The sequence below is a fragment of the Martes martes genome (genome assembly GCF_963455335.1).
Source record: "Martes martes genome assembly, chromosome: X".
In the NCBI taxonomy this organism is placed as follows: Eukaryota; Metazoa; Chordata; class Mammalia; order Carnivora; family Mustelidae; genus Martes; species Martes martes.
Window position 1 is genome coordinate 58,988,611 of NC_137897.1, and position 13,481 is coordinate 59,002,091.

A 13,481-nucleotide genomic window follows, 5' to 3' on the forward strand; every position below is an offset into this window, starting at 1 on the left:
AGATCAGAACCAACACTAAGAAATACACACAATTATAAGAACATATTATGAGCAACTATACGCCAGCAAATTTGACAATATGGAAGAAATGGAGGCATTCCTAATTCCTAGAGATTTATGAACTATCAAAACTGAACCAGGAAGAAACAGAAAACCTGAACAGACCCATAACCAGTAAGGAAATTGAAGCAGTCATCAAGAATCTCCCAACAAACAACAGCCCAGGTCCAGACATCTTCCCAGGGGATTTCTACCAAACATTTAAAGAATTAATACCTATTCTCCTCAAACTGTTCAAAAAAATAGAAATGGAAGGAAAACTTTCCAAACTCGTTTTATGAGGCCAACATTACCTTGACCCCATAACCAAAGGCCCCACCAAAAAAGAGAATTACAGACCAATATACTTGATGAACACAGATGCAAAAATTCTCACCAAAATACTAGCCAATATGATCCAACAGTACATTAAAAGGATTATTCACCATGACCAAGCGGGATTTATTCCTGGGCTGCAAGGTTGGTTCAACATTTGCAAATCAATCAATGTGATACAATACATTAATAAAAGAAAGAAGACGAACCATATGATACTCTCAATAGCTGCTGAAAAAGCATTTGACAAAGTACAGCATCCTTTCTTGATCAAAACTCGTCAAAGTGTAGGGATAGAAGGTATATATCTCAACGTCATCGAAGCCATCAATGAAAAACCCACAGCGAATGTCATTCTCAATGGGGAAAAACTGAGATCTTTTCCCCTAAGGTGAGGAACATGTCAGGGATGTCCACTATCAACACTACTATTCAACATTGTACTAGAAGTCCTAGCCTCAGCAAACAGACAACAAAAAGAAATAAAAGGCATCTGAATCAGCTAAGAGGAAGTCAAACTATCACTCTTTGCAGAGGATCTTGATTTTTGTAATTCAATCTGACAATCTCTGCCTTTTGACTTAATTCATATTTAATATTGTTACATCTTCTACTTTAATTTTTTTCTATATGCCTCATGTCTTTTTTTCTATTCCCACTTTATTGCCTTCTTCTTGTATTAAGTGGGTATGTTCCAGAGTACTGTTTTGATCCCTTTAATATTTTAAGTATATTTATTACAGTTACTTTTTTAGTGGTTGTTCTAGGTCTTACAATATACATCCTAACTTCTCAGAATTCACTTTGCGTTTCCACCGATTAGTTCCAAAGAAGTATATAACCTTTACTCCTATATAGCTCCTTTCCATACCACCTTTTTGTACTATTGTTATATGTATTACATTTATATATGTTACATTTATGTGTGTGTGTGTATAGCATCAAACTCAACAATACATAGTTAAAACTATTTGTTTATATGATCTTACATATTTCAAAATATCTAAGAGAAGGACAAGTGTATATTCATAGAATTTGTTATATTAATCATCATATATACAATTTCATCTCTCTTCATTTGTTCTTGTGGATTCTGGATATCATCTGGTTTCATTTCCAAAAATTATTTTCATTAATCCAAGACATCTCTGTTTCCACTCCCAACAAAAGAATACATATTGCTTCATGTGGTTGTTTTCTAAGTCAACTTAAGTGAAGTTTTAAAATTTTCTTACTCTACTGGCAGCATTTAGTGGCAGAATGTCTCATAGGAAACTCTCCATTCCTAGGCATGGGTCCCTGGGCTTCTTGCCCCAGAAACACAGTGACTGGCACCATGGAAGGTGACGTGCTTCTCCAAGGATGACTCTATTCACCTCACAGCTTTCCTCATCTACAAGGCTGGCATGACTCACGTTGTGTGAGGGGTCAACAGGCCAGGATTCATGGTGAAAAAGAAGGAAATTGTGGAAGACATGACCATTGTGGAGGTACCATCCACGGTAGTTGTGGGCATCATGGGCTATGAAGAAACCACTCAAGGTCTCTGTATGTTTAAGACCATCTTTGCTGAGCACATTCATGATGAGTTAAAGGGCACTTCTATAAGAACTGGCATCAGTCTAAGAAGGCCTTCGACCAAATACTGCAAGTGGCAGGATGATGATTGGCAAGCGCAGCTAGAGAAGGACCTCAATAGCATAAAGAAGTACTGACGAATCATCTGTGTCATCGCCCACACCCAGATGCCCCTCCTTCCACTATGCCAGAAGAAAGCCCACCTCATGGAGATCCAGGGGACTAGATGCACAGTGAGAAGCTGGACTAGGCCCATGAGAACCTGGAACAGTAGGTTCTTATGAACCAAGTGTTTGGGCAGGATGAGATGATAGATGTCATTAGTGTCACCAGCCACTGGCACACCAAGAAGCTACCCTGCAAGACCCACCAGGGACTGTGCAAAGTGGACTGTATTGGGGTATAGCATCCTGCCCAAGTGGCCTTCTCCATGCAATGGGCTGGGCAGAAAGGCTACCATCACTGCACTGAGATCAACAAGAAGATCTACAAGATTGGCCAGGGCTAACTCATCAAGGATGGCAAACTTATCAAGAACAATGTTTCCACTGATTTTGATCTGACAAGAGCATCAACCCTCCACGTTGGCTTTGTCCACTATGATGAAGTGACCAATGACTTTGTCATGCAGAAAGGCCATGTGATGAGAACCAAGAAGCAAGTGCTTCCTCTCTACAAGTTGTTGCTCATGCAGATCAAATGACAGGCCCTGGAGATTGACCTTAAGTTCATTGACATCACCTCCAAGTTTGGCCATGGCTGATTCCAGACTATGGAGGATAAGGAAGCATTCATGGGACTACTTATGAAAGACCAAACTGGAAGAAGCAGCTGCTTAATGTCAGGAGCAGATTGCACAACTGCTGGGATTTCAATAAACATTATCTTCCAGGGGAAAAACAAATTCTTCTAAAAGAAGAAACATGCAATTATACTGTCTTTTACTAATTATCTACATGAGTGACTCGAATGTATCTATACTGGTGCTCTGGGGTGTGTGTGTGTGTGGATTTGAATTACTATCTGGTGTCACCTGCTTTTTGCCTGAATAATTTCCTTTGTATTTCTTGTAATACAGATTTATTAGCAATGCGTTTTCTTTTTACTTATATGATAACATCTTTATTTCACCTTCAGTTTTGAGTGATAGTTTTGGATATAATATTCTTGAGTGATACTTATTTTTTTTAGATTATTTATTTATTTTCAGACAGAGATCATAAGTAGGCAGAGAGGCAGGGAGATAGAGAGGAAGAAGCAGGCTCCCTGCTGAGCAGAGAGCCCGATGCGGGGCTCGATCCCAGGACCCTGGGATCATGACCTGAGCCGAAGGCAGAGGCTTTATTATTATTATTTTTTTAATTTTATTTATTCATTTGACAGACAGAGATCACAAGTAGGCAGAGAGGCAGGCAGAGAGAGAGAGAGAGGAAGGGAAGCAGGCTCCCTGCCGAGCAGAGAGCCTGATGCGGGGCTCGATCCCAGCATCCTGGGATCATGACCTGAGCCGAAGGCAGAGGCTTTAACCCACTGAGCCACCCAGGTGCCCCAAGGCAGAGGCTTTAACCCACTGAGTCACCCAGGCACCCCGAGTGATACATATTTTTAAATATTTTTTAAAGGTTTCACTTATTTGTCAGAGAGTGCACAAGCACAACGAGGGAGAGTGGCAGGCAGGGAGCCCGTTGTGGGACCCGATCCCAACACCCTGGGATCATGAACTGAGCCAAAGGCAGATGCTCAACCCACTGAACCACCCAGGTGTCCCTTGATTTTTAATTCCAGCAATTTGAATATGCAATCCCTCTGTCTTCTGGCTTCCACTCTTTATGAGAAACCTCACCTATTAATCATATGGGAGTTTCCTTGTATGTGAGGAGTCATTTATCTCTTACAGCTTTTATAATTTTCGCCTTATCTTTAGCTTTGAACATCTGTGTTTTCTTAATTGGCGTCAAGCTTTTCTGATGTGTAATATTTTCTGTCAAATTTAGATGCTCCCGTTCAACTCTTTGAATATTTTTTCTGCTCCTTTCCTCTCCTTGGCTACTTATTTTGAATACGTTGAATTTTTAATGGTGTCCCACATTTCTCTTGAAGACATTTTTCATTTTTATCTTTGTTCTTCAGATTGAATAATCTCTACTGATACATCTTCAACTTTGTGGATTTTCTTTGGCCAGCTTAAATATACTATTGAGTTTCTCTAGTAAATTTCTCATTTCAGTTACTGTACTTCTCAACTCCAGAATTTCCATTTGGTTCTTTAAAAGTAATTTCTATTTCTTTATTAATAAATCTTTATATGCTATAGCTACCATCTGGGCCCCTTAAAGCAGTATTCACTGCCTGTTTTTCCTGTGTATGCACGGCACGTTCCTGTTTCTTTGCATTTCTTATAATCTTTTATTATAAAGCAGGCTTTTTATTACGGTATCTTATAGCAACTCTGGATAATGATCCTCCTCCTATAAGGGATCAGCATTTACTTGGCTATTTCCCCCGCAGTATGCAGCCTGATATTATCTCTATCTTCTAGTCTAGCCACCTAAGGGTTATCTCTGGGTGGGCATAATGCACTTATTGCTAAGATTTTTACCCTTTACCATTGGATATGAATGTATCTGGAGGCTGTTGTCAGGCAGTTTTCTTCTGACCCACGTTCAGCCAGGGACTGGTAACTGGGAGGATCCTTCTCTTTTTTCTGGGAGGGCACAGTTTTAGACATATAACACAGTCTTCCAGACTGCCAAGGAGGAGTGTGATTTTATTTTTAAGCCTGTGTTCCTAATAGTCACCTCTAGATGAGCACAATTTATTGTTCAGTGTTTGGTCAAGTTCCTTTTGCCAGTGAAGTGTTTGCTCTGTGTTGATGGGTCTACATATACTGGGAAATGCTTTTAAGTCTGTCCCATGTTCTGCTCTAATTGTCCTGAGTAGGTGCAGCCTAGCACATGCACAGTCTCTTCAATCCCGAGTTGACTTTGCTCCCAGGAGGGCTCTTTCTGGTTCCCTCTTGATTTCTCTTTACTAAAATTCTGGCTGCTCTGCTGCTTTGCTTGCACCAGCTCCTCCTAATTGCTCTCCACCAAGATCTCCATTTTTTTGACAGTGTCCTTAGGGACAGAGTTCTCCATGCTGTTTCAAATGAAGTCAGTCCCCCAGGCAGAGAGGTGGAATTCTTTGTTCTCCTTATATACCTTCGCACTAAGAAAGGACCTGTGCCCCACTGCACTGAAGCTGGGGGTGTGGGGGCAAGGGGCGAAGAGTGAAAACACCACTCCCTAAGTGTACACTGGGCCATGGTGTCAATCCCTGGTATTCTCAGTTATCCTCTCCTTGAGTGAAACATCCAAACTTTGAGTATTCTCACCCTGCACACAGAATAGTTTGCTTCCACTCAAAGAATGGAGCCTGGGTGGTGAAGGTATCGTCAGTCCTCTTGGCTGTGCCTGTGAGGAATAAATTTCTTCAACACAGAGTTGGGGGGTAAAAAATGCAGGCAGCTACCCCAGGGTGAAATCACAGCCCTGGAGTGGGAGCTGGGGGGAGGAGCCCTACCTCCTCACAACATCTTCACCACACCTGCCTAAATAAAATACCCAGGGTCAAGCTTCTGTAACACAGACCTGGTATGGTAGAGGTTATGCAGGTAATTCTTTAAATGCCAGACTCTTGCTATTCTTACTGATATTTAATAGGTTTTCTTGAATCAATGTTTTTCCAATTGATATATGCCCTTTGTACAATTTCTAGAGATTTTTAAATTATTGTTTTTAAAAAATAATTTCAAACAGTTAAGTTGTTTTGCTGCAGAGAAGGTCTACTGAGCTGCTCACTTCAACATTCTGGAAATCTCAGCCTTCAATATATTTTTAAACTTAGCTTCTGAGTGGAAATGTCCAGCAAAAAGAGAAATGGAGTAGGTGTCAAGAGCCAGGGTTTTCATTCCAACTTGGTCTCTCGCAAAACCAGTGATTTCTCCTGAAATTTGGTTTCTGAATGAGGAAATTACATTAAAGGCCTCTATATTGCAACTCTAAATACCCTATGCTTTTATAAAGTAGAAATGGGAATAGAAGGTAATCAGTGAAAAATGTTCTGTAGCACTGCCTTTTTAAGCCAAAACTGTTCCAACTTGTTTTTAATTACAACAATTAATTCTAATTCTACTTAATCAAAATACTAGTTTTGCATGCTTTGCAGTAAAAAAATTTCTCACCCCAAAGGTTTCCTTCCTAACCATTAGAACTGAAAAACTTGGGGCAACGGAAAGTTGCCTTTCACTGACTGGTCATCAAAAATATAACAGCTTAATGCTAAGTGAAAGCACTATAATTTACTACCATTTTACCTATATTATGAAATCTGCAAATAATTTTCTCTCTGTGACAATTCCAAGTTTTCACCTTCTGCATAAGGCTCTAAGGCCATACCCCAGGGTGTCTATTAATTATTCATACTTACTCTGAGTGTGTGAATGACAAAATATCAGTTCTCCCTATGCATTGCAGAAAAAAGTTGCTTCAATGGGCCACCCATTTCTAGTCACAAAGATATATTGTTTATTTAGTAATGATTATCCATACAAATTGCTATAATAATAAAACTAATAAAGAAACTCCCTTGCTGAGTTGTTTTTGTCTTAACTAAATAGTTTTAACCAGCGTATTTGATTTAATATGTCCTTTACTATATAGTTTACATTCAAAATCTATATACTCAAAGCAGGGGGAAAGGGGACTTTTTATAATTTAAGAAAGCTGCCAATGCAAATATATTTAAAAGCTTTCAATTATTAATCTACAACAGAACATCCTATGATAAAGGTAGAAGGTATATATGATTTATAAATATACACTGGCAAAAGTTGCTACTCACTGATACATCCAGCAATTAGGAAGGATGACAGCAAGATGACAACATGGCAAAGTGACCCAGAAGCAAAAATTCATATAATCTTTAAGTACCTTAACCTTAAAGCAAAATTATCTATCTATCTATCTATCTATCTATGTGGGGGGCACGGAGGGAGAGAGAGAATCTTAAGCGGGTTCAATGCCCAACTCAGTGCCCAATGCAGGGCTTGATCCCATGACCCTGAGATCATGACCTGAAAGCGAGAGTTGAAAGGTTAACAGACTGAGCCATGGAGGTGCCCCTTAAAACTTATTTTTATACTAACCATTTGTACAAACTGATCTTCGTCAACATCTAAGGGAAAAGGCAAAATACTTATCATAAGGTATATAAAAGGTGCACATCCCTGTAGAGTTAAAGTAAATGCATACTTTGAGTTTGTCCACATGCCTAGGCCTCTTTTTGATTCTCATAGTTAACCCTCACATTTGAACTGCTGAAAAAAACTTCCAAATGAACCTATCCATTCACCAAGATATTTCTATGTTAAAAACCCTAAGGAAGGCATCAGTTTTTCTGATCCCAAATTACTCGTTTCAATTTTTGTAAACTGGGATTTCCTTTAGGAAGGAAATATGCAATTTTTAAAATACAGGGATATAAGAAATAAAACCCCATCATCTTGCTCCATTTTCAGAGCCCATATTCTAAAACTGTAGCTTATTCATCCCAATCCATTAAAAAATTATGTTTCAACATTGATTTTAAAAATTTATACTTTATACACCTTTATATGAATATGTAATATTGTAATGTAAAATTATTGTTATAATAAATGCCACTTTTCTTGACGTTTTCTTCTGAGTGAGTCATCCTAGGAAGCTTTCCTTTTGTTTATTATTTCACTGAATGGAATTATCTTAATATGATGAAGAGAAAATATTTAAGACTTACTTAATGGCCCTAACAATAACTTTTTTTAGGTTATTCAAGTTTTTATTAGCTGAAAATACTGGCTAATGACCACATGATCCAATGGTCTTGAGACCACCTCTAATCATATGAAAAGAAAATAGCTTTTTCAAAAAGAAAAGAAGCTATTTAAATTGGAAAAGAGAGGAGCTTCTAAGTGAACATAAAGCAACATTTTATTAACAGGTAAAACTTGATCATTTTGTTTGGGCTCTTCCTTGTTAAGTCACATTTAAAGGAACTCATTAAATTACTGAAGAAGGAAGGGAAGATCTTGTAATAAATTCTGACGTGTCACTGATTAAAGTCCCAATCATCTAGAGTACATATACATAACTTTCTCCTATTTACCTCAAGGTCATTAATAATCTTTGAGTGGTTGCTGCTTTATATACAATTGTGAGCATGTGCACACACATATCTGTGTATGCATACATTCCATTTAGTTTTTTCTTTATATAGCTTCAGACAGCAAAAGCACTACAGTTAAGATGGAAATAGAAGGGCAATTAACTTCCTAAGCTTTTTAGATCATTCCCAGTATGACAACTGTCAAATTACATCAGGGTTTTAAGTGTTAAAGAGAAAGGCATAAATTTTGGTCCCAAACAAGAGCAGTAACTCATTTTGATGAAAAAATAAAATTCCCACCACTAGAGATGCTGGTTAATGATGAAGAACATTCTACATACATACATGAGAATTAAGGTTTTTCCTCCAAAAACTATACAGTGGCAGACTTTAAAAAATGAAGGTGTAGGTATCTATCTTTGAAGTATGTCAGCGGGGAGGGAGGAGGAGAAACAATGAACCTACACTGTCCTCTTTTAAAAAGAAAAAAAAAAAGAAATGGATACTTTTCATCTAAACTGTAAGCATAAAGGAGACTTAAAAAACTATTAAAATTTGGAATCCAATGTAATTCATCTGATTATGGATATCAAATGGCTATCAGGCCCCCCAAAATGGAAATGGGGCAAAGTGAAATAGTAAAAAAAACATGCTTTATGCATAACTAAGGCAGTAACAAGAAGGTAATTTGGGGCTAAATGCAGATGTCACATTAAATATTGTGAAAGATGTAAAACTCAAATTTCTTTTCAAACAAATCTTATCTAAAAAAAGGATTATAGAAAATGGGAATGTATGATTTTTTTTAATAAAACAATTCTGCTTCAGTGCAAATGTGTCAAAAAAAAAGTGTCTTGTGCAACTTAGCAGGAACAGTTTCCACAGCCTTTCACACTGTTGACAATTTCTTCTTGTAGTTTCTTCCTTTCCTCCTCTTTGGACATATTTTCTTTCTTTGCATCCCATGTGGGGTTATTATGGTTCTGCACACGGCTACTTTGTGTATGCCACATTTCTGAATAGATACTGCCAGGGTTTGCAAGCAAACCATGGTGGGTACCACGTTCAGCTATCTTACCCTAAAAAGCAAAAGCAAGAGAAACATAGAAAAAGGTCATATAACTAGCATAATAACTGAAAATACATAATAATTTCTAACTAAGGATTTTGAAGGATTTCCATTCATTAAAATACCTCTCTCAATTCTTTATCCATAGCACAAGTAGGAAAAATTGAGGTAGGGATGCTTTCTTCACTATTAAGGTATTAGTGTAGTGAACAAACAAAAAGCTATGAAATCCCATATAATGTAAACCATTTCATTTAAAAGAAATGAAATTTTAATGTTTTATTTTTAATTTTGAAGGGCAGGAAAGGAAGGTGAAAAATTTTAAGGGTGATTGTAATTGGTAAATATTTAATCAAAAGCACTGTGATTTGTAACAGGGATTAAATACCCTGAAATCCTTATGTATACTTTAAAAGATTTCTCCATGAAAAGCTTACTTCTTCCAGTAGCTATTTTTGTTAACAACGGATATTAAACTTAACATTACAGATTTGGTATAGATTCCAAACTTGTATCTACAATTAATTTGCCTCTGATAGCTACTGTTAAACATGGTGGGAGACAAAAGGAGTTTTGTCACTTTTACTGGTACTCCCAGTTATAGGACCTTTACAAATATACCCTTAAGCAAAACAACTAAAATTTGTTCCACATCTGAGTGGTTAATTTAAGACTCCTCTTTCATTGCTAGCTAGGCAGTTTAAAAAAGAACTATTTTGCTCAGCTATTTAAATTCCTCTGGATTGTGAAGAACACAGTTCTCAACCTAGGTATGTGTGGATCACTTCATTGGCACAAAACTCCCCTTGGATTACATGGTTTGTATTTTTCTATTTACCATTGTCAAAAACAAAATCCTCAGTGAAAACTTCATCAAAAGTTTCTAGAAAAAACAAAATTATTTTTGTGGAAACACCAATGAAATAAATCACAAATAATTATCCTATAGTAAAAATGTATAAAATATATTTTAAGTTACTTTTATTTATATTAAAACACAAATGTATATATCTTAAAAAATAAGATTAAAAGCTTATAACAAAAAGGTCTTTTGTCTCCTCCTTCATACCTATCTCCTTCCTATCCACAAATTCATAGCTATTTCTTCTGGTATTTACAAATACATATATGAATATATACATGTATTATGAAATTCAGCACTCCTATACTACCCCCACATTACCACTGCTTCATTTTTACACTCTTCTAATAACATTGGTTATAGCACAAGGGTTGTTTAAGTTAATATTCAGTGTTTACCTTATTATGACCATGTAAAGCATTACCTGCTGAGTCAAGTAGATACTAGAATTTTATATATTTTTTCTTGTAAAATTTTTGTTCTTCCTGGACTTAGTAACTGCCACACTTTTTTTTTTGTTTTCTTAGTTTTCTATGTCACTATCGGTAATTCTCTCTAAACTTTCTTCCAGAATTATAAAGACTGTCTAAATACTATTTTTCTCATAATCAATTGTATTAGGAGATCTATTAGTTCAATCCCCCATGACTATCACCCCTTTGAGACAATCCTCTCACAACTTTTAAGGTTGTTTTATTTATCCTCAACTCTAAAATTTTATGATATGTGTTCTGGTGTGTGTGGGTGTTTTCTTTTCCATTCATTGTTCTGGGTACTTGGTAGGCCCTTTCAATATGGAAACTCATGCTTCTCCCAGGTTAGCAACTGCCACATTTGCTTTTTCTCACTTCATCATCTAAATTTACACTGTTTTTTGCTAATTCATTTGAGAATGAGTTACAAACATCATTACATTTCACTCCTAAATATTTCATTAGCATGTATCTCCTAAAAACAAGAATATTTTCGTATTGACTAGAATACAAATATTTATAGAATAGAATACAAATATTTATAGAAATTTATCTAACATATAGTCCATAGTCAAATTTCACCTGCTGTCCCAATAATATATCCTTTATATATATATTTTTCCACCCAGAATCCAATTAGGATCAATACATGGAATTTATAAGTTTTCGAGTCTGTGGGGTGTGTATGACACTGACATTTCTAAAATGCCCAGGTGTGTTTTTTAAAGAATGCCATTTAAGTTGTTTTTGTTTAGTGCTCCTGATTATTAGATCCAGGCTAAACATTTTTGGTAGAAATACAATACAGGTGATGATGTGCCCCCCTCCATCAGTTCAGGAAGTACACAATCTCAATTTACTCCACAATTAATAATATTAAGTTTGATCCTTTGGTTAAGGGAGTGTACCAGATTTCTCTATTTTTTTTATCCTTATTTAATTTTTATTAAGCACCAGCTTAATACTACAGAAAGTTCCAATCACCCTTCAACAACCCATTCTTCCCTCCACCAACCAAATTCTTGATAAAGAGCTCTTCGAGTGAAGACACTTCTCTTCACTTTGCTCTCTTCTCTCTTCTGTATAAAACCTTATCAAATAAAGGCAAATAACTGTGTACATCTTGCTGTAAAATGCTGCTCATGGCTGTGGAAAATGTCTGCCCAGGCTCTTTCCACTGTCCAGGTCCTGAAATACTCTTGTTCATGAACTGTCGCTTCTTCACAAAGCAAGTCCACCACTTGCTAGGTTTATCATTCTGAAGGTCAAAAACTTTCTCACAAAGTCTCAGTCCAGTCTCTTGTCTCAACTGCTGTAAGTAGGCCCTCATCATCTCATCTTCCTGTTTGTTTGCCGGTTTGGCATAAATCGCATGGAAATAAATAAATAAAATACATAAATAAATAAAACAAACCGTGGAAAACCAGGCTCTCCAGGAATGGGAAAATTAGTGATTCCCAGCGTATACATTTCTTTTTCACCTTGGCTTTTGGAACTGCAGTTTTGGAGTTTCTTTAGACACTCAGAATGAAGAATCAGCTTCATTCTTTTTTTTTTTTTAAACTTTATTTTTTAGATTTTTTAATTTATTTGACAGACAGAGATCACAAGTAGGCAGAGAGGCAGGCAGAGAGAGAGAGAGGAGGAAGCACGCTCCCTGCTGAGCAGAGAGCCCGATGTGGGGCTCGATCCCAGGACCCTGAGATCATGACCCGAGCCAAAGGCAGAGGCTTTAACCCACTGAGCCACCCAGGCGCCCCATCAGCTTCATTCTTAATCTCATAGTTTTTGAAGAAGACATTGGCCTTGAAGTAAAAGATGGTTTCACCCACAATATCTGTATCTTTTGTCTCTCTAGAGGCAGGTCCTTTGAACTGACTTCTGATAGGCAACAGTGCCATGTTTCCAATGAGTTTGGTGTCCGGATCCATGAGAGATGAGTGGTAAGCCAGCATCTTGGTGGCACCCCGGTTTCAAGCAAGACGAGGAGAAATTTCTCTATTTTAAAGGTACTTTTTCTCTTTGAAATTAATCTATGGGTTACATTTTCAAACTGTATAAATAATCCATTCCCCAATATTTTTTTTCACCATAGGGTTTTAGCAATCAATGATGATGCTTAGCTGTAGTCATTATTACAATGGTAGCTGTAAAATATGATTTTCTAAATTTATCATTCCTTCTACAAGTGATAGTTGGCATGCTTCTTAAAGAAGACCTTTCCCCATACTTCTGTATTGTTGTGAAATTGTAGGTTAGTTTTTTACTGAACATGCTGTAATTCCTAAGTAACATTTTTTTTCGATGTTTGAATTATCCCACATTGGGCCAGTGGGAGCCCACACAAAATGGTTTTTGTGTCTTTGTGATAGGTATTCATTAGTTTTCTCACTCCTGATATTGAATCAGTCATTTATTCAAAGAATTTTGGTACCTTTTAGTGAGGAACAGTATTTAGTGCTCAAGATCTATGTGCTAGTTATACTTATTACCACTGGGATTTCACTGCTTCTAGGTCTTTTCAGTGAAAAGTTAGGAACTTCTTTATCATCTTCTGATAATTCTGTTCCAATATAACATCACAAGGCTGCCCCTCTTCTTCCCACATTCCATTTTTATCTTTCTTCTCCCAAGTAAGATTACTGTTTTACAACAACATTAATATATTTACTCATATGCACACTCTTAAAATATACAAAAAAGAATTTTGAATAGGCTCCCTCCATACTACTAATTATAACAAAATTAGTTTCAAATTTTTATTTACTTTTGACCTTATATTCCACTAAGGGTAAATAATCAGAGTAATGTGTTCAGTAGTCACTTGGATTGTTTTTCTTTTGCATGTATGTTATCAATTTGTTATACAGTTAGTTCCACTTCTATTTGTAATCACTTTTTGCTTTTCTCTGTCCTTGCTGATGTTCAAAAATTTAAATAT

At 36.6% G+C, this 13,481-nt stretch overlaps 1 protein-coding gene and 2 pseudogenes across 5 annotated transcripts in view; 1 reads left to right on the plus strand and 2 right to left on the minus strand.

Annotated features, from left to right (window-relative positions):
• The first annotated feature begins 1,635 nt into the window (after nucleotides 1–1,635).
• On the plus strand, nucleotides 1,636–2,866 carry LOC308337389 (large ribosomal subunit protein uL3-like; annotated as a pseudogene). The gene has a single exon. The product of its transcript is annotated as a large ribosomal subunit protein uL3-like (transcript).
• A 5,987-nt stretch (nucleotides 2,867–8,853) lies between these two features.
• The window catches only part of ABCB7 (ATP binding cassette subfamily B member 7), a 149,322-nt gene continuing 144,694 nt past the window's right edge, over nucleotides 8,854–13,481 (minus strand). For all 3 annotated transcript variants that reach the window (XM_080794831.1, XM_080794833.1, XM_080794832.1), the window contains one exon: nucleotides 8,854–9,215. In XM_080794831.1, coding sequence (XP_080650957.1) covers nucleotides 9,000–9,215 — 216 coding nt within the window. In that variant the 3' untranslated portion in view covers nucleotides 8,854–8,999. The remainder of the gene's footprint in view (nucleotides 9,216–13,481) is intronic.
• Nucleotides 10,541–12,495, minus strand: LOC308336927 (actin-related protein 2/3 complex subunit 3-like; annotated as a pseudogene). The gene is made up of 2 exons: nucleotides 12,290–12,495; nucleotides 10,541–12,086 (listed from the first exon to the last, which is right to left on the minus strand). The product of its transcript is annotated as an actin-related protein 2/3 complex subunit 3-like (transcript).